General features: G+C 38.1%; 1 protein-coding gene across 2 annotated transcripts in view; it reads left to right on the top strand.

Annotated features, from left to right (window-relative positions):
• Positions 1-20,130, top strand: part of TMLHE (trimethyllysine hydroxylase, epsilon) — a 61,587-nt gene that overhangs the window by 8,254 nt on the left and 33,203 nt on the right. Inside the window, exons 2-3 of one of the 2 annotated variants that reach the window (XM_025277249.3) lie at positions 3,243-3,424; positions 10,685-10,861. In XM_025277249.3, the coding sequence (XP_025133034.1) occupies positions 3,244-3,424; positions 10,685-10,861 (358 nt within the window). In that variant the 5' untranslated portion in view covers position 3,243. The remainder of the gene's footprint in view (positions 1-3,242; positions 3,425-10,684; positions 10,862-20,130) is intronic. The other variant, XM_044937574.2, reaches the window with a different exon arrangement.

Raw genomic sequence — 20,130 nt, 5'->3', positions numbered from 1 at the left:
AAGTGCTGTGAGAACACTGGGTAGGCAGCTCCTAAACTCTTCCTAGGAGGGTTAGGAAGATTTTACAAAGGTGACATTTGAGCTAGGTCTCAGGCAGGAGAGTGATATGCTTAAAGTGTTTTAAGAAAATTAATCTGGCAGTAGTATGGAAGGTGGATTGGAATATGGATAGAATGGAGGCAAGGAAACCATCTAGTCTATGGCAGTAGTCCAGGTATGAGCTGATGAAGGCATCTATAGGAATGGAAAGAGAAGAACAAATCTGAGAGACATTTGAAAGGAAAAATTGACAGAGGCTAAATGGACTCTTGGCTTTAAGCCTTTTAGGAGGGAATGCTTCTTCCTTAGCAATAACCATGCAAAGGTTCAGATTGACCTATTATGTAATTGCTTACTCTGACTAGAATTTCTAGCGATTGCTGTTCTCCAAAAGTTTTTCTTAGGATGATTGATACTTGATGGACCTTAATTTACATTACGATGGCGTTAGACTCTAAAGATTGGGAAGCTCTCAAAAACATCATTTTGACCATGAAACAGCAAATTATCCTATTAAAGGAGAACTGAGGGAAGTCATGGGTTGCAGGGGAAGTTTTACAATGACCTCATAGGTGCTGTTTTTCTTTTTAAAGAATAATATATAAAACAATGAAAAGAAGGATGAATATAGCAGATGGCACGTTCCTAAAGGATTAGTATTTGGAAGGATTAAGGCCCAAAATTATCTCAGGCTTGTATAAACATGTATTTGCAAAGACAGAACAATGTTAACTATGTTCTCAGAAGGAAAAAGTACATGTGTCCTGGGTTGGATAAGTTATAACTTGATATTGTTTAACAATTCCCAATGATCAAAAGAATTAATAAGAATAAGGAAAGGTGCTTTAACACTTAATTTATATAAGTATACTACCACTTCTAACAAAGAAGGAGGAAGTTTTCAATCTACTAATCAATGAGCTAAATATGTCCTTGGTTAGCTTCTAGAACAGGTTTTCAAGTAAACGAATACCTAGAAAATTGCAAAGTTATCAACAAAGACATTCCACACAGATCTAATTTTATTAGAGGTGTTTATGGAAATATGACAGCTCTAACATGTACATTGAATGAATGCAATTTCAGCAGGATTTTAACAAGCCTTTTATGATACCCTTGGGAACAAGAATTATGAATCCATATTGGTGGGTTATATAATTAATACAATTATATATTAATAACCATACTCAAAGAGTGCTGATCACAGACCATAAGCAATGGAAGAATTTGAGATAGCCTATTGCAAACCCTACCTTTGGTTTGATCTCATCAACACTTTCATTACTTAAGTGAAGATTTAGAGCAGACACCTTACCAGATTTAAAGATGCTATGAAACTCGAAGAAAATTAATTCAATCCAATGTCCACAAATGTTTATGAAATTCTCCTAAGTACTAGGAACCATGCTAGATGTTAGGGTACAAACATGAATGACCCATAGGTTTCCTGTTGAGATGTATCCAGGTCTTACTGGTAGGAAAGCATAAAAACATATAATTTCTTTTTTTTTTTAATTTTTGCAATCATCAGAATTTAATTTTAGAGCATTTACATCCCTGTAAAAAGAAACTGCACACATATTAGCTGTCATTCCCCAATTCCTCCCTTCCCACTGCTCCAGCTGGAGACAAGCACTAATCTACCTTTTATCTCTTTGAATTTGCCTTTTCTGGACATTTCATATAAATGGGATCATATAGCATATGATCTGACTTCTTTTTGTTTATATCGGAGTATAGCCAATTAAAAATGTCATAATAGAAAGGCATACAATTTCAACAAAATGTATTGAGAAGGAAGACAGAGGCATAAACAGACTGTTATGAGAGAACTAAAGAAAGCTGCTAGTTCATTCTGAGAATCTAGGGAAGAATTCTTAGATGAAATGATATCTCCACTGATTCTTAAAAGATGAATAGAAGAGAGTAGGAAGGCCTTCCACTTTAGAGGAACAAATAGCATGAACAAGAGTTTCTCAAAATTTAGAAAGTATAGTGAGTCTGGGAAACTGAACAAAAAAGTACAAGGAAGTAAATAATAGGAAGTCAGGCTGAGAGGTGGCTTAGGATCAGGTAATTGGAGGCATTACCTAATATGATAACTAAATTGGGCTTTTCCCTGAAGACCCTGTGCTTAGTTGCTCAGTCATGTCCAACTCTTTGTGACCCCCATGGACTGCAGCCTGCCAGGCTCCTCTGTCCATGGGATTTTCCAGGCAAGAATACTGGTGTGGGTTGCCATGCCCTCCTCCAGGGGTGAAGACCCTAACCTATTTCAGAAACCTCCCTCAGTCATCAGCAAATTATTTTATATCTCTAGCTATGGACTTGGTATATGTGATTGGTTTCATCCCCCATCCGCATGAAATTCAGTTCCTTTATCAACTTTTACCACATAGTAACATGTACACATCCACTCAAAGCAAGCATTTTTGCAAGGAGTTATTCAGAAGGTTCACATCAAGTTCCATATTGCTTCTCTGCAGTGGCATGACCTCCTTTTTTTCCCACAAGATGAATGAATTCCTTTTAAGATCATATGCAAATGGTGTCATTTTATTAATATTTATGAAAGCATCACACTCAGGTTGTCATCAACTCCGATAAAGGTACTTTTGCCAATACATATAGCTTATCCCTAATAACAATAATGATGAGGATGATTAGAATGATAGCAGCTGACATATATAGGTCTTACTATGTGTGACAACACAGTTCTAAGTACACTAAACCCATGAGCTAAGTATTATTGTTATACTCATTTTACAGAACAGGAAACAGAGTCACTGAAAGTTTAAGAAACTTCCACAATTACACATAATCAGTGGAAAAGAAAATTTCAAGGCGTCAAGATGAGGGTGATCAATAGTGTCACAGTGATGAGTCTCAGAAGGACAAGATCTAAAAAGGCAACCCTTATATGTGGTTGGAAGATTAGAATTAGTGATTTTCTAAAGACCACTTCAGTTAGATAGTGGGATAGAAGCAAGATTACAGTGCATAATACGAGTGGCTGGTAAGAAAATAGAAGTAATGGTTAATCGACCACTTATGGTTAGCTTTTCAGAATTTCTCCTTTAATGCTCTGTGGTTGAGATAAGAAAATCAATTAATTTACATAGTTACATATGTAGTGTTATTCCTATAGCCTTATAAACCTTGTTTTGTATTGTTACTAACACTCTCATTGTTGAATTTTCTAGGATGTGGTGTCACAGGTTGTCCCAACTACAAAGCAGGCTCCAGGACCTGCTGAGGGGACGGGTCACACGTTGGGCCCTTCAACAGTCCAACTTCAAAAGCTTATTTCCACTAGCCATCTATTGGCACCATACAGCCTCCAAGTCTCTGAATTGTGTTTGGCAGAAACATGAAGATCATTTTGGTAAGACGTGTAGAGACAGATACTTTATTTTTAATTGTGATAAAAAAGTAACATAAAATATATCATCTTAATCATTTTAAGTATAAACTTCAGTAAGTGTAAAGTATATTTACATCATCGTGCAATGACACATACTTTTCATGTGGACTGAAAATACTTTCTGTGGAGTTGTGACAGCTTCTAGCCATGTATTTCCAGGATTCTTTTACAGGTTGTGAGAAAGACAGAAATAATATGGGGTAATAGTAAAATCTCATCCCAGCTAGGGGAAGGGAGGTCTGCCATGGTCCACCCCACTTTGTCTCCCCGGGTCATCTAAGGAAAAAGGAAAGAAAAAATCAAAGCCTCAGTATACAGGGGAGGGAGCTCAGTGGTAAAGAATCTGCCTGACAATGCAGGAGACATGGGTTCAATCCCTGGGTCGAGAAGATGCCTTGAAGGAGGAAATGGCAAACCACTCTAGGATTCTTGCCTGAGAAATCCCATGGACAGAGGAGCCTGGCAGGTGTTGCAGAGAGGTGGACACGATTGAGCAACTGAGCTTGAGTGTACTATAGAGGGGAGAGAATTTCAAAGACATAGACTGGAAATTCTACAGCCAGGGAAGGTATTAGGTGGCAGAGGGGCCAAAAGCTTTACTCCTGTGTTTTAGTTTCCTGGCACTGCTATGATAAATTTACCATGAACTAGTCAACAGAGAACAGCAGAAATTCTTTCACAGTTCTAAAGGTAGAAAATCTGAAATGAAGTTGTTGGCAGGGCCATGTCCTCTCTGAAGGCTCTAGGAGAGAATTCTTTCTTCCCTCTCCTTGGTGTTATTTGGCTTGTGGCAACATCACTCCACTGTTTGCCTCCATCATTATATAACCTTCTCTACTGGGTCTCTTCTGTGTGTTCCAATTTCTCTCTCCTTATAAGGGCACCTTCGGTGGATTGAGGGCCCACCCAAATCCAGTATGACCTCATCCTGTCTTGATTATCTTCAAAGATACTATTTCCAAATGAGGTCTCATTCACGGGTATTAGAGGTGAGAACTTCAACATATCTTTTGGGGGAATACAGTTCAACTTACAATACCCTGGAAAGGGCCAAAAGCAACTGTGAGGACCGTACTCCCAAGACACAGACCCATGATGCACTCCAAAGACTTAGACTTAATCCCAAGATCAGAGAATTCCCTTTCCTCCCCTGGCTCCAGCAAGCTAATAAGTCTTCGTTAAAATAGCAGTGGATGACAGCTACAAACACTGTCTCGGACGTGAAGCACCAAGAAAAGGGGCAAGGCCAAGAGGGGAGGTAAAAACAAGATCACTAAAGGGATTTAAAACCTCTGGTACCCATAGACTGAGCAAACATCAGACATAGTGCAACTCTTGGTCAGATTGATATAAATAGTCACCATAAAGTCCTATTCACTTCAGTATCTACTGCTCTATACAATATGTCTGGCTGTCAACAACAAGCACAAAATTACAAAACATACGTGCTAAAAGGCAAGAATTAACACAAGTTAAAGAGAAAAAGCACCATCAGAACTAGACTCACATGTGACATATGTATTGAAATTTTCAGTCAGGAAATTTAAAATAACTGTGGTTAATATTTTAAGGATTCTAAATGGAAGAGGTAGACAAAATGGAAGACCAGATGGATAGTGTCAACAGAGTGATAGAAAAATACAAGAAAGAATCAAAAGGAAATCAAAAGCATAGTAACAGGAATGAAGAATGACTTTGTGGGGCTTATCAGACACACCCACGAATAGAATCAGTGAATGTAAAAATAGGTCATTAAAAATTACCTACACTGAAATGAACAGAGAAAATGAGAGTGGAAACAAACAAACAAAAACATAACAGAGTATTCAGGAAATGTGGACTGGTATCAAAAGTTATGTAATATACATGAATGGAATACTAAAAGAAGAAAGAAAGAACTAAGTGGAAGAAATATTTGATGAAATAATTTCTGAAAGCTTTCCAAAATGCATGACAAACACCAAACCACATATCCAAGAAGTTTAGAGAAGCTTAGGATACATTTAAAAAACCCATGCACACACAAACACAACCCCACACTTAGGCAAAAGAGCAAAAACAAAGAGCAAATCTTGAAGGCAGTCAAAGGAGAGAAAAACATTTTACCTACAGAGAAAGACAGATGAGAATTATGTAAAGTTCTCATGAGAAACTATACAAGCAGGAACACAATGGAATGACAATTTTAAGACATTAAAGGGAGGAAAAAAACTGCCACCTATGATTCTATATCCAGCAATCCTTCAAAATGATAGAGAAATAGACTTTCTCATCTAACTTCTCAAAATATTGTAAAAGAATTTCTTCTGGCAGAAGAAAAATGATATAGGTAACAAACTTGGATCTACATAAAAATAAAGAGTGTTAGAAAGGAATGAAGATAAAAAACAAACTTTTCTCCTTCTGAATTACATGAAATTTTAACTATTTAAATGGTAATAGCAATGTGTTTGGTGTTCATAGCACATATAAAAATGAAATAAGTGACAATAATATGACAGGATAGGAGGAAGAAATTAGGAATATTCTATTTATAATACCAAGTTCTAACTAGGATGATGAGGAATCAGAACTCTTTTTCGTAGTTAGTGGTATGCAAAATACTATACAACTTTGAGTGACACTTTAGATTTATCTAAAAGTGGGCTTAGATTATTTAAAATGTACATTGTAAACATTTGGAAGAATAATTTTAAAATGTTTTTAAAAATAGTGTGAATAATAAGTCAATGGAATCATAAATATACAATGAAAATCAGAAAGACAGAGAAAGAAGAAAAAAAAGGAAGTAAGGAATAAATAAAACTATAGAAAACAGCAAGAAGGCAGATTTAAAGTCAACTACATTGGTAATCTCTTCAAATATAAATTGTCTGATCATACCAGTCAAAATACAAAAATTGTCAAAATGAATCAAAAAGTATTCACCTATATGTTGTCTACAAGAAACACGCTTTAAATGTAAAGACTCAGAATAAAAGTTAAGAGATGAGGTGGGGACAGAGGATATATGGATCTCTCTGAACCTTTGTCTCAGTTTTGCTGTGAACCTAAAACTTTATTCTTTAACTTAAGTTGTTGTTGTTCAGTTGCTCAATCATGTCTGACTCTTTGCAATCCTATGAACTACAGCAAACCAGGTTTCCCCTGTCCTTTACCATCACTATATCCTGGAGCTTGCTCCAACTCACGTCCACTGAGTCGATGATGCCATCCAATGTCCTCTGTCCTCTGTCATTGTCTTCTCCTCCCGCCTTCAATCTTCAGGTATTTTCCAAAGAGTCAGTTCTTCGCATCAGGTGGTCAAAGTATTAGAGCTTCAGCTACAGCATCAGTCCTTCCAACCAATATTGAGGGTTGATTTCCTTTAGGATTGACTGGTTTGACCTCCTAGCAATCTGAGGGACTCTCAAGGGTCTTCCCCAATACCACAATTTGAAAGCAACAATTCTTTGGTGCTTAGCCTTCTTTATGGTCCAACTCTCACATCTGTATATGACTACTGGAAAAACCATAGTTTTGACTATACGGACCTTTGTAGACAAAGTGATGTTTCTGCTTTTTAGTTCACTGTGAATGTTTGTCATAGCCTTTCTTCAATGGAGGAAGTGTCTTTTAATTTCATGGCTGCAGTCACTGTCCACAGTGATTTTGGAGCCCACGAAAATAAAATCTATCACTGCTTCCTCTTTTTCCCCTTTCATTTGCCATGAAGTGATATGACCCGATGCCATGATCTTAGGTTTTTGAATGTTGAGTTTCAAGCCAGCTTTTTCACTCTCCTCTTTCACCCACATCAAGAGTCTCTTTAGTTGCCATTAGAGTGGTACCATCTGCATATCTGAGTTTGTTGATGTTTCTCTCAGAAATCTTGATTCCAGCTTGTGATTCGTCCAGCTCAGCATTTCACACAATGTAATATGTATATAAGTTAAATAAGCAGGGTGACAGTATACAGCCTTGACACTCTCCTTTCCCAATTTTGAACCAATCCGTTGTTTCACATAAGTTTCCAACTGTTGCTTCTTGACCTGCATACGGGTTTCTCAGGAGGCAGGTAAAGTGATCTGGTATTCTCATCTCTTTAAGGATTTTCCACAGTTTTTTGTGATTCATACAGTCAAAGTCTTTAGCATAGTCAATGAACCAGAAGTAGATGTTTTTCTGGAACGCCCTTGTTTTCTCCATGGTCCAACGCATGTTGGTAATTTGACCTCTGGTTCCTCTGGCTTTTCTAAACCTAGCTTGTACATCTGGAAGTTCTCAGTTCATGTACTGTTGAAGCCTAGCTTGAAGAATTTTGAGCATTACCTTGCTAACATGTGAAATGAGTGAAATTATGTGGTAGTTTGAACATTCTTTGGCATTGTCCTTCTTTGGGATTGGAATGAAAACTGACCTTTTCCAGTCCTGTGGCCACTGCTGAGTGTTCCAAATTTGCTGGCATATTGAGTGCAGCACTTTCACAGCATTGTCTTAAGGATTTGCAAGAGCTCAGCTGGAATTCCATCACCTCCACTCACTTTGTTCATTGTGATGCTTCCTAAGGCCCACTTGACTTCACACTCCACGATGTCTGGCTCTAAGTGAGTGACCACACCATCATGGTTATCTGGGTCATTAAGACCTTTTTTGTACAGTTCTTCTGTGTGTTCTTGGCACCTGTTCTTAATATCTTCTGCTTCTGTTAGGTCCTTACCTTTTTCTGTCCTTTAATCATGCTATCCTTATGTTAAATATTCGCTTAGTATCTCTAATTTTCTTCAAGAGATCTCTAGTCTTCCCCATTCTATTGTTTTCCTCTATTTCTTTGCATTGTTCACTTAAGAAGGCTTTCTTATCTCTCCTTGTTGTTCTCTGGACCTCTGAATTCAGTTGGGTATATTTTTCCCTTTCTCCTTTGTCTTTTGCTTTTCTTCTTTCCTCAGCTAGTTGTAAAGCCTCCTGAGACAATCACTTTGACTTGTTGCATTTCTTTTTCTTTGTGATGGTTTCAGTCACTGATTCCCATACATAGTTACAAACCTCTGTCCATAGTTCTTCAGGCACTCTATCAGATTTAATCTGTTGAATCTATTCCTTACCTCCATTGTATAATCATAAGGGTTTGATTAAGGTCATACCTAAATGGTCTGGTGGTTTTCCTTACTTTCTTCAGTTTAAGCCTCAATTTTGCATAAGGGTCTCAGGATCTGAGCTACAGTCAGCTCCACGTCTTATTTTTACTGACTCTATAGAGCTTCTGTATCTTTGACTGCAAAGAACATAATCGATTTGAGTTTGGTATTGATCTCCACATATGTCTATGTGCGGAGTGGTCTCTTGTGTTGTTGGCAGAGGGTGTTTGCTATGAGCAGTACATTCTCTTGGCAAAACTCTCTTAGCCTTTGCACTGCTTCATTTTTAACTCTAAGGTCCAACTTGCCTGTGATTCCAGGTATCTCTTGGCTTCCTAATTTTACATTCCAATCCCCTTTGATGAAAAAGACATTTTGGGGGGATGTTAGTTCTAGAAGGTGTTGTAGGTCTTCATAGAACCAATCAACTTCAGCTTCTTTGGCATTAGTGGTTGAGGCATAGACTTGGATCACTGTGATGTTGAATGGTTTGTCTTGGAAACAGACTGAAATCATTCTGTCGTTTATTAGATTGTACCCAAGTACTGCATTTCAGACTCTTTTGTTGACTATGATGGCTACTCCATTTCTTCTAAGGGATTCTTGCCCACAGTAGTAGATACAATGGTCATCTGAGTTAAATTTGCCCATTCCTGTCCATTTTAGTTCACTGATTCCTAAGATTTTGATGTGCTTGCCATCTCCTGCTTGACCACATTCAATTTACCTTGATTCATAGACCTAACCTTCCTGGTTCCTATGCAATATTGTTATTTACAGGACTTTACTTTCACCACCAAACACATCCACAACTAAGCATCATTTCCGGTTTGGCCCAGCCTCTTCATTCTTTCTGGAGCTATTAGTAATTGCCCTCCACTCTTCCCCAGTAGCTTGTTGGACAGCTCCTGACCTGGGGGGCTCATCTTTAATTGTCGTATCTTTTTGCCTTATCATATTGTCCATGGAGTCCTTGAGGCAAGAATACTGGAGTAGTTTGCCACGTCCTCCTCCAGTGGACCACATTTTGTCAGAATTCCCTACTGTGACCTGTCCATCTTGGGTGGCCCTGCACAGCATAGCTCATTGAGTTAGACAAGCCCCTTCACCTGAACAAGGCTATGATCCATGAATGGGTGGTACAGTTTAGTGGCCAGCCAACAATTGGACAGAGGTTAAGCTAAAACCCTTTAGCCAATAAGGTTTCCACTCTTTTTCTTTGTCAAAATTATTACTTTGTTAATTCTGAATATGAATCTTGGAATTAGTCTGTCCAGTACATGAAAATTTTCACAGGGATTTGGGTTGGAAGTACATGGAGTTTTATGTATTAATTTATGGAAGAACTTCTGTCTTTTCATTTTTGAATCTGCCCAACTGTGAGCATATTTTTCCATTCAGGTTTCCTTCAAGTCCTTCAGAATTTCTCCATAGTTATCTTCCACATTTTCATTTATTCCCAGACACTTTATAGTTTTTATTCCTGTTATAAATTTGAACTCATTTTTATTTACCCTGTCTAAATGAATAATCTGATAGAGTGTTTGATATTTTTTGATAACTTTTTTTTTTGATATATCTTCAAGCTAACAGGAAAGTTGCAAGAATAGTTCAAGGACCTCCTTTATATCCTCTATCCATGTTCATTTTCCAAATTTAGAACTCTTATCTGTTTTGAGTTTATCTTGGAAACCTGGTGACAATATGAGGTATGGACTCGATTTTATAGTTTTCCAAATGATTATCAGTTGTCCTGACACCATTTACTTAAAAAGTCATATTTTCCACAGTGATTATATGTCAGTTTTTACTAACCAAATTTCTATGTGCATTCATGTATATTTTTTACTTTTTATACTCTTCTGTTGTTTTGTCTGCCTATTCCTATACCAACATCACACTATTTTAATTGTAGAAGTTCCATGCTATATTTTAATAGTAGGGGGCCAGTGTCCCTCGCATTGCCCTCGTTCATTTGTTGGTAGAAGACTTTTTGAAGGGAGTTTTCTGAATCCAGATTTTTTAGTTTTCATAAATATTTTATTGTTTTTATAGAATAAATAACGTAATAAATACTAATAAAAGAATGTGATCTTTTCCCTAGAACTGCAATATGCTAACAATGTGATGCGCTTTGATTATGTCTGGCTTCGAGACCACTGCCGCTCAGCGTCTTGCTACAACTCTAAGACTCACCAGCGCAGCCTAGACACTGCCAGCGTGGATTTATGTATCCAGCCACAGACCATTCATCTGGATGAGACCACACTCTTTTTCACTTGTGAGTGGACAGGAGACATGGTCTTCTTTGGGTACTTTTTTAAAGAACAATTGTTTTATAAAAAATGGTTTGCCCCTTTACAAAGTAGGATATTCTTTTAGTTACTCTTCCTTTTTCCTTTCTTTGGCAACATTTCTTTTGTGTACCTTTTATTTTTGTTCTTAAATGAAATTGTTATGATCTACAGCTAACATCATAGTTTTGAAAAATATTTTTCCAACTTTATTGAGATATATTTGACATATCTGTATATATTGTGAAATGATGACCACAATAAGCTTAGTTAACACATTCATCACCTCACATAATTAGCACATTTGCATTGTGGCTAGAGTATTAACGATTTACTATCTTAATAACTTTCAATATACAATACAGTATTGTTAAGTATATCACTGTGCTATACATTAGATCTCCAGAACTTATTCATCTTACGACTGGAAAATTGTAGCATTGATGAACATCTTCCATTTCTTCAAACCCATAGCCTCAGGCAACCATCAGTCTACTCTCTGTAGACAGGATTTATCTTTCTCTGTCTGACTTATTTCACATAATACACTCAAGGTCTATCTATCAATGTTGTTGCTAATTGCAGGAATGCCTTCGTTTTATGGCTGAATAATATTCCACTGTATTTATATACCACATTTTATTTATCTATTTATGCATCAATGAACACTTAGGTTGTTTCCATGTCTTGGCTATTATAAATTGTGTGGCTATGAACATTAGGGTGCATGTATCTTTTTGAAACAATGATTTTATTTCCTTTGGATATATGCTCAGAAGAGTGATTGTTGGATGATATGGTTCTTTCATTTTTGATTTTTTTCCAAAGTGGCTACACCAATTTAGACTCCCATCGACAGTGTAGAAGTCCCTTCTCTCCACACCCTCACCAACATTTGTTGTATGTTGTCTTTCTTTTTTTGAGGAGGGTAGTGACGTTTGAGTTTATTTTTTTTCTTTATTTTTAAATTGAAGATAATTAAATGTTGTGTTAATTTCTGCCTATGTTATCTTTTTGACAATAGCCATTCTGACAGGATTGAGGTGGTATCTCTGATTTGCATTTCCCTGATGATTATAGATATTTAGCATCTTTTCAACTAACATCATCTATAATGATGAGGCTGAACACATTTAACATTTCACTTTCATTTTTATTTAACACAGTTCTGGAACTTCTAGTCATTACAATAAGGCAAGAAAAGAAATAAAATTCATATATATTATAATGGAAGAAATAAAACTATATATTTGTGGTTTTGATGGAGGGATAGATATGTAGACCAATAAAACAGAAAAAGAAACCAAGAAATAGAATCACACAAATATAGTCAACTGATCTTTGACAAAGGTGCAAGAGCCAGTCAATGAAGGAGGATAATCTTTTTAAGTAATGATGCTGAGATAATTGGACACTCAATTAAAAGACGTTTACTCCTTGGAACAAAAGTTATGACCAACCTAGATAGCATATTGAAAAGCAGAGACATTACTTTGCCAACAAAGGTCCGTCTAGTCAAGGCTATGGTTTTCCCAGTGGTCATGTATGGATGTGAGAGTTGGACTGTGAAGAAGACTGAGCGCCGAAGAATTGATGCTTTTGAACTGTGGTGTTGGAGAAGACTCTTAAGAGTCCCTTGGACTGCAAGGAGATCCAACCAGTCCATTCTGAAGGAGATCAGCCCTGGGATTTCTTTGGAAGGAATGATGCTACAGCTGAATCTCCAGTACTTTGGCCACCTCATGCGAAGAGTTGACTCATTGGAAAAGACTCTGATGCTGGGAGGGATTGGGGGCAGGAGGAGAAGGGGACGACAGAGGATGAGATGGCTGGATGGCATCACCAACTCGATGGACGTGAGTCTGAGTGAACTCCAGGAGTTGGTGATGGACAGGGAGGCCTGGCATGCTGTGATTCATGGGGTCGCAAAGAGACGGACACGACTGAGCGACTGAACTGAACTGAACTGAACTGAGGCAAAAGTAAAAAAAATAATAATAATAATAACTTCAACCAGAGTTTCACACTTTATACAAAAATTAACTCAAAATAGATCATGGACTTAAATGTAAACATAAAGCTACAAAACTTCTAGAGAAGAATATAGGAGAACATCTTCAAGACCTTGACCTAGGTACTGACTGGCTATAGAACTAAATAACTTTCAAAACTCAATATAAGAAAAACAATCCAATTAGACAATGAATAAAAGACATGCACAGACATTTCACTGAATGGGACGTACAGATGGCAGATAAACATTTGCAAATATGTTCAGCATTATAAGCCATTAGAGAAACAAAAGTTATTAGCACAGTAAAATTTCACTATATGCCTAGCAGAATGACTAAAAGTTTTAAAAAAATCTTGGTAACACAAAATGCTATAAAAGATTTGGAAAAATTCTATCAGTTATACACTGCTGCTGAGAGTATAAAATGGTATGGTTACTTTAGGCTTCCCTGGTGGCTCAGTTGGTAAGGAATCTGCCTTCAATGCAGTAGACCTGGGTTCAATCTCTGGGATGGGAAGATGCCCTGGAGAAGGACACGGCTACCCACTCCAGTATTCTGGCCTGGAGAATTCCATGGACTGTATAGTCCATGGGGTTGCAAAGAGTTGGACACGACTGAACAACTTTCACACACACTCTGGAAAACAGTTTGCCCGTTTCTTAAAAAAAAAAAAAAAAAAAAAAGACTAAACATGCAAGTAACCATGTGTGTGTGCTCAGTCACTCAATTTGTGTCTGACTCTTTGTGACCCCATGGACTCTAGCCTGCCAGTTCCTCTGTCCATAGAATTTCTCACGCAAGAATACTGGAGTGGGTTCCCATTTCCTATTCCACAGGATCTTCTTGACCCAGGGATTGAACCTGGGTCTCCTGCATTGGCAGGCAAATTCTTTACCACTGAGCCACCCGTGAAGCCTCCTGGGAAGCAAGTACTATACAACCCAACAATTGAATTGATAGGCATTTATTCCAGAGAAATGAGAACTTACGTTCACACAAAAATGTGTACATTAATGTTCACAGCAGCCTTATTTGTAACAGCCAAGAACTGGAAACTACTTTAATATCCTCCAATGTGTGAGGTTTTAAGCAAATCATCCACATAATGAAAAACTATTCAGTAATAAAAAATAATGAAAGATTGATACGCATGATAACTTGGGAAAACCACAAAGGAATAACAGTGAAGGAAAAATGTAACTGCATGATTCCATTTATGTAACATTCATGAAATAACAGAATTATAAAGATAGTGAACAGATTAGCAGTTGCCAGGAAGAGAGGAGGAATGGTGTGGCTTTAAAGAGGTAACATAAAGGAGTCTTGTGGTAATGGCACACTTGAGTATTTTGACTATAGTAGTGGTTACATAAAGGTGCACATGTAATAACACTGCATTGAATGTGCACACACACACACAGAAATAATTATATATATATATATATATATATATATAAAACTCATGAGATCTGAGTGAGCTCTATGGATTGTATCAATATCACTTTCTAGGTTTTGATATTGTACTGTGGTTGTACAAGATGTTAAACATTGGAGAAGGCTCAGGGAAGGGTGCATGAGACCTCTCTTATATATTTCTTTGTGACTTTCTGTGAATCTGTATTTCAAAATAACAAAAAAGCATTTGAAGAAGAAATATTTATTTGAGTACATTTTACTACTCATTTTTCTACAATGAAAAGAAAACATACCATAGATAACACTTAATTTTTCCAGCAAGTATACTGGAAGATGATGCTGTTAAAGTGCTGCACTCAATATGCCAGCAAATTTGGAAAACTCAGCAGTGGCCACAGGACTGGAAATCATCAGTTTTCATTCCAATCCCAAAGAAAGGGAATGCTTAAGAATGTTCAAACTACTGCACGATTTCACTCATCTCATGCACTAGCAAAGTAATGCTCAAAATTATACAAGCCAGGCTTCAACAGTATGTCAACTGTGAACTTCGAGATGTTCAAGCTGGATTTAGAAAAGGCAGAGAACCAGAAATCAAATTTCCAACATCCATTGGATCATCTAAGAAGCAAGAGAGTTCCAGAAAATCATCTACTTCTGTTTCGTTGACTATGCCAAAGCCTTTGACTGTGTGGATCACCACAAACTGTTGAAAATTCTTCAAGAGATGGGAATGCCAGACCAGGTAACCTTCCTTCTGAGAAATCTGTATGCAGGTCAAGAAGTAAGACTTAGAACTGGACATGGAACAATAGACTGGTTCCAAATAGGGAAGGGAGTACGTCAAGGCTGTATATTGTCACCCTGCTTATTTAACTTATATGCAGGGTACATCGTGAGAAACACTGGGCTGGAGGAAGCACAAGCTGGAATCAAGATTACTGGGAGAAATATCAATAACCTCAGATATGCAGATGACACCACCCTTATGGAAGAAAGCAAAGAAGAACTAAAGAGCCTCTTGATGAAACTGAAGGAGGAGAGTGGAAGAGTTGGCTTAAAACTCAACATTCAGAAAACCAAGATCATGGCATCTGGTCCCATCACTTCATGACAAATAGATGGGGTAACAATGGAAACAGTGAGAGACTTTATTTTGGGGGGCTCCAAAAATCACTGCAGATGGTGATTGCAGCCATGAAATTAAAAAATGCTTCCTCCTTGGAAGAAAAGCTATGACTAACCTAGACATAGGTTAGTCATAGCAAAGGACTGAGGAGAGCTAGCTGGCTGCGGACCGGCCCACCCCCTGCAGGAGACAGGCAGGCAAGAGCAGCCAGAGCCGGAAGGGGCAATCACGACCCCAGAGAGGCATCCTCTACCAAACTGCAAGCAGGCTTCATTGCTAACCAAGACTTCTTGGGTTTCTGGATGGTCGACATCTGCCAGGAGGGTTGCAGCCAGAGATCAGCTCCCCAGAAGAGACACACCCAGAAAACCGAGCAGCTGGTACAGGGGAGGGCTAAGTCACAGCCTTCAACTGGGGGTGACTACGTGCGCCAAGCACCTGGTCACCTGAACTGCTCGGACCTGGGACGGTGCAAAACGCGGGCCCAATGAAGTCTGCGCCTTTGTGGAGTATCAGAGAACCTGAACCTGAGTGGCTTAGACCTGGGAAGTGCAGGCAAACCAGGGCCCACATCAGACAGTTCCCAGCAGAGCAACCTAGAATCTGAGCAGTGTAGACTGGGAAAGCACACACACCATGAGTGGGGGCAAACCCAGTGCGGCTGAAACACTGTGAGCACTCCCCACACATGCCAGTAATATTTGTTTGCAGTGTTCCTCCCTCCCCACAGCACTACTGAACAAGTGAGCCTAAAAAAGTGACCACCAGCACCCCCTTGTGTCAGGGCAGAAATCAGACACTGAAGAGACCAGGAAACAGAAAAAGCTAAAATAAACAGAGGGAACTGCTTTGGAAGTGACAGATGCAATAGATTAAGACACTGTAGTTAGCACCAACTACATAGGAAGCAGCCTATAGATCTTGAGAAGTATAAGCCGGATCAAGGAATTATCTGAAAATGAACTGACCCAAACTATCCACAACAGCTCCAGAGAAAGTCCTAGATATATTTTTACTATTATCATTTTTTTAATTTTTAATTTTTTTTATTTTTAAGTCATCTATTACTCCTTTAATTTTCATTTTTATAACCTACCATTACCTTGCAAAAAAAAGACCCTATTTTTAAAGCAAAATTCATATATATATTTTATAATTTTTGTGACTTTGTTTTGTTTTTTTAATATTGTACTTTTGAGAATCTAACCTCTACTCTATATTTTTAATCTTTGCTTTTTGGTATTTGTTCTCAATTTTGTACCTTTAAGAACCCAATCTTCAGGACCCATTTTTACTTGGGAGTGAGACTACTGGCTTGATTGCTCTCTCCCACTTTTGACTCTCCTTTTTCTCCACCAGGTCTTATCTATCTCCTCCCTCGCCCTTCTCTTCTCTACCCAACTCTGTGAATCTCTTTGTGTGTTCCGGGCTGTGGAGAACACTTAGGAAACTGATTACTGGCTGGATCTGTCTCTCTCCTTTTGATTCCCCCTTTTATCCTCCTGGCCACATCTGTCTCCTTCCTCTTCTCTTCTCTGTGTAACTCCGTGAATATCTCTGAAGGTTCCAGACTGGGGAGAGCACATTGGGGAACGATTACTGGCTAGCTTGCTCTCTCCCCTTTTTATTCCCACTCTTCTCCTCCTGGTCATCTCTATCTCCATCCTCCCTCTTCTTTTCTCCATGTAACTCTGTGAACCTCTCTGGGTGTCCCTCACTGTGGAGAAACTTTTCATCATTAACCTAGATGTTTTATCATCAGTGCTGTATAGATGGAGAAGTCTTGAGGCTACTGTAAGAATAAGATTGAAAACCAGAGGCAGGAGGCTTAAGTCCAAAACCTGAGAACACCAGAGAACTCCTGACTCCAGGAAACGTTAATCAATAAGAGCTCATCAAAAGCCTCCATACCTACACTGAAACCAAGCACCACCCAAGGACCAACAAGTTCCAGAGCAAGACATACCACGCAAATTCTACAGAAACACAGGAAGATAACCCTGAGCTTCAATATACAGACTGCCCAAAGTCACACCAAACCCACTGACATCTCAAAATTCACTACTGCACACTTCCTTGCACTCCAGAGAAAAGAAATTCAGCTCCACCCACCAGAACACTGACATAAGCTTCCTTAACCAGGAAACCTTTACAAGGCACCCGTCCAACTCCACCCACAGTGAGGAACCTCCACAATAAAGAGGAACCACAAACTGTGAAAATACAGGAATATAAACAAGATGAAAAGGCAGAGAAATACTCAGCAAGTAAAGGAACAGGATGAATGCCCACCAAACCAAACAAAAGAGGAAGAGATAGGGAATCTACCTGATAAAGAATTCTGAATAATGATCGTGAAAATGATCCAAAATCTTGAAAACAAAATGGAGTTACAGATAAATAGCCTGGAGACAAGGATCGAGAGGATGCAAGAAATGTTTAACAAGGACCTAGAAGAAAAAAAAAAGAGTCAATATATAGTTAATAATGCAACAAAGAGATCAAAAACACTCTGGAGGGACCCAACAGTAGAATAACAGAGGCAGAAGATATGATAAACGAGGGAGAACATAAAATGGTAGAAATAAATGAAGCAGAGAGGAAAAAAGAAAAAAAGACTTAAAAGAAATGAGGACAACCTCAGATACCTCTGTGACAATGTTAAACACCCCAACGTTCGAATCATAGGAGTCCCAGACGAAGAAGACAAAAAAAAAAAACCATGAGAAAATACTTCAGGAGATAATAGTTGAAAACTTCCCTAAAATGGGGAAGGAAATAGTCACCCAAGTCCAAGAAACCCAGAGAGTCACAAACAGGATAAACCCAAGGCGAAACACCCCAAGACACATATTAATCAAATTAACAAAGATCAAACACAAAGAACACAATAAAAGCAGCAAGGGAAAAACAACAAAAAACACACAAGGGGATTCCCATAAGGATAACAGCTGATCATTCAATAGAAACTCTTGAGGACAGAAGGGAATGGCAGGACATACTTAAAGTGATGAAAGAGGAAAACCTACAACCCAGATTACTGTACCCAGCAAGGATCTCATTCAAATATGAAGGAGAAATCAAAAGCTTTACAGACAAGCAAAAGCTGAGAGAATTCAGCACCACCAAACCAGCTCTCCAACAAATGCTAAAGGATCTTCTCTAGACAGGAAACACATAAAGGGTTTATAAACTCGAACCCAAAACAACAAAGTAAATGACACTGTGATCATACTTCTCAAAAATTGCCTTAAATGTAAATGGGTTGAATGCCCCAACCAAAAGACAAAGACTGGATGAATGGACACAAAAATAAGACCCCTACATATGTTGTCTACAAGAGACCCACCTCAAAACAAGAGACAAATACAGACTGAAAGTGAAGGGCTGGAAAAAGATATTCCACGCAAATAAAGACCAAAAGAAAGCAGGAGTAGCAATACTCATATCAGATAAGATAGGCTTTAAGATAAAGGCCATGAAAAGAGACAAAGAAGGACACTACATAATGATCAAAGGATCAATACAAGAAGAAGATATAGCAATTAAAATATATATGCACCCAACATAGGAGCACCGCAATGTGTAGGGCAAATGCTAACAAGTATGAAAGGGGAAATTAACAATAACACAATAATAGTGGAAGACTTTAATACCCCACTCACATCTATGGATAGATCAACTAAACAGAAAAGTAACAAGGAAACACAAACTTTAAATGATACAATAGACAAGTTAAACCTAATTGACATCTATAGGACATTTCACCCCAAAACAATGAATTTCACCTTTCTCTCAAGTGCACATGGAACCTTCTCCAGGATAGATCACATCCTGGGCCATCAACCTACCCTTGGTAAATTAAAAAAAATTGAAGTCATTCCAAGCATCTTTTCTGACCACAATGCAGTAAGATGGATGTCAATTACAGGACAAAAACTATTAAAAATTCCAACACATGGAGGCTGAACCACATGCTGCTCAATAACCAACAAATCACAGAAGAAATCAAAGAAGAAATAAAAATATGCATAGAAACGAATGAAAATGAAAACACAACAACCCGAAATGTATGGGACACTGTAAAAGCAGTGCTAAGGGGAAGGTTCATAGCAATACAAGCTTACCTCGAGAAACAAGAAAAAAATCAAATAAACAACCTAACTCTACACCTAAAGCAACTAGAAAAGGAAAAAATGAAGAACCCCAGGGAGAGTAGGAGGAAAGAAATCTTAAAAATTAGGGCAGAAATAAATGCAAAAGAAACAAAAGAGACCATAGCAAAAATCAACAAAGCCAAAAGCTGGTTCTTTGAGAAGATAAATAAAATTGACAAACCATTAGTCAGACTCATCAAGAAACAAAGGGAGAAGAATGAAATCAACAAAACTAGAAATGGAAATGGAGAGATCACAGCAGACAATACAGAAATACAAAGGATCATAAGAGACTACTGTCAGCAACTATATGCCAATAAAATGGGCAACGTGGAAGAAATGGACATATTCTTAGAAAAGTACAACTTTCCAAAACTGAACCAAGGAGAAATGGAAAATCTTAACAGACCCATCACAAGCACGGAAATTGAAACTGTAATCAGAAATCTTCCAGCAAACAAAAGTCCAGGACCCAAGCCTTCACAGCTGAATTCTACCAAAAATTTAGAGAATAGCTAACACCTATCCTACTCAAACTC

This window comes from Bubalus bubalis, chromosome X, assembly GCF_019923935.1.
Source record: "Bubalus bubalis isolate 160015118507 breed Murrah chromosome X, NDDB_SH_1, whole genome shotgun sequence".
In the NCBI taxonomy this organism is placed as follows: domain Eukaryota; kingdom Metazoa; phylum Chordata; class Mammalia; order Artiodactyla; family Bovidae; genus Bubalus; species Bubalus bubalis.
The sequence above is the reverse complement of the archived record's forward strand: the minus strand, read 5'-3'. Positions and strand labels throughout refer to the sequence as shown.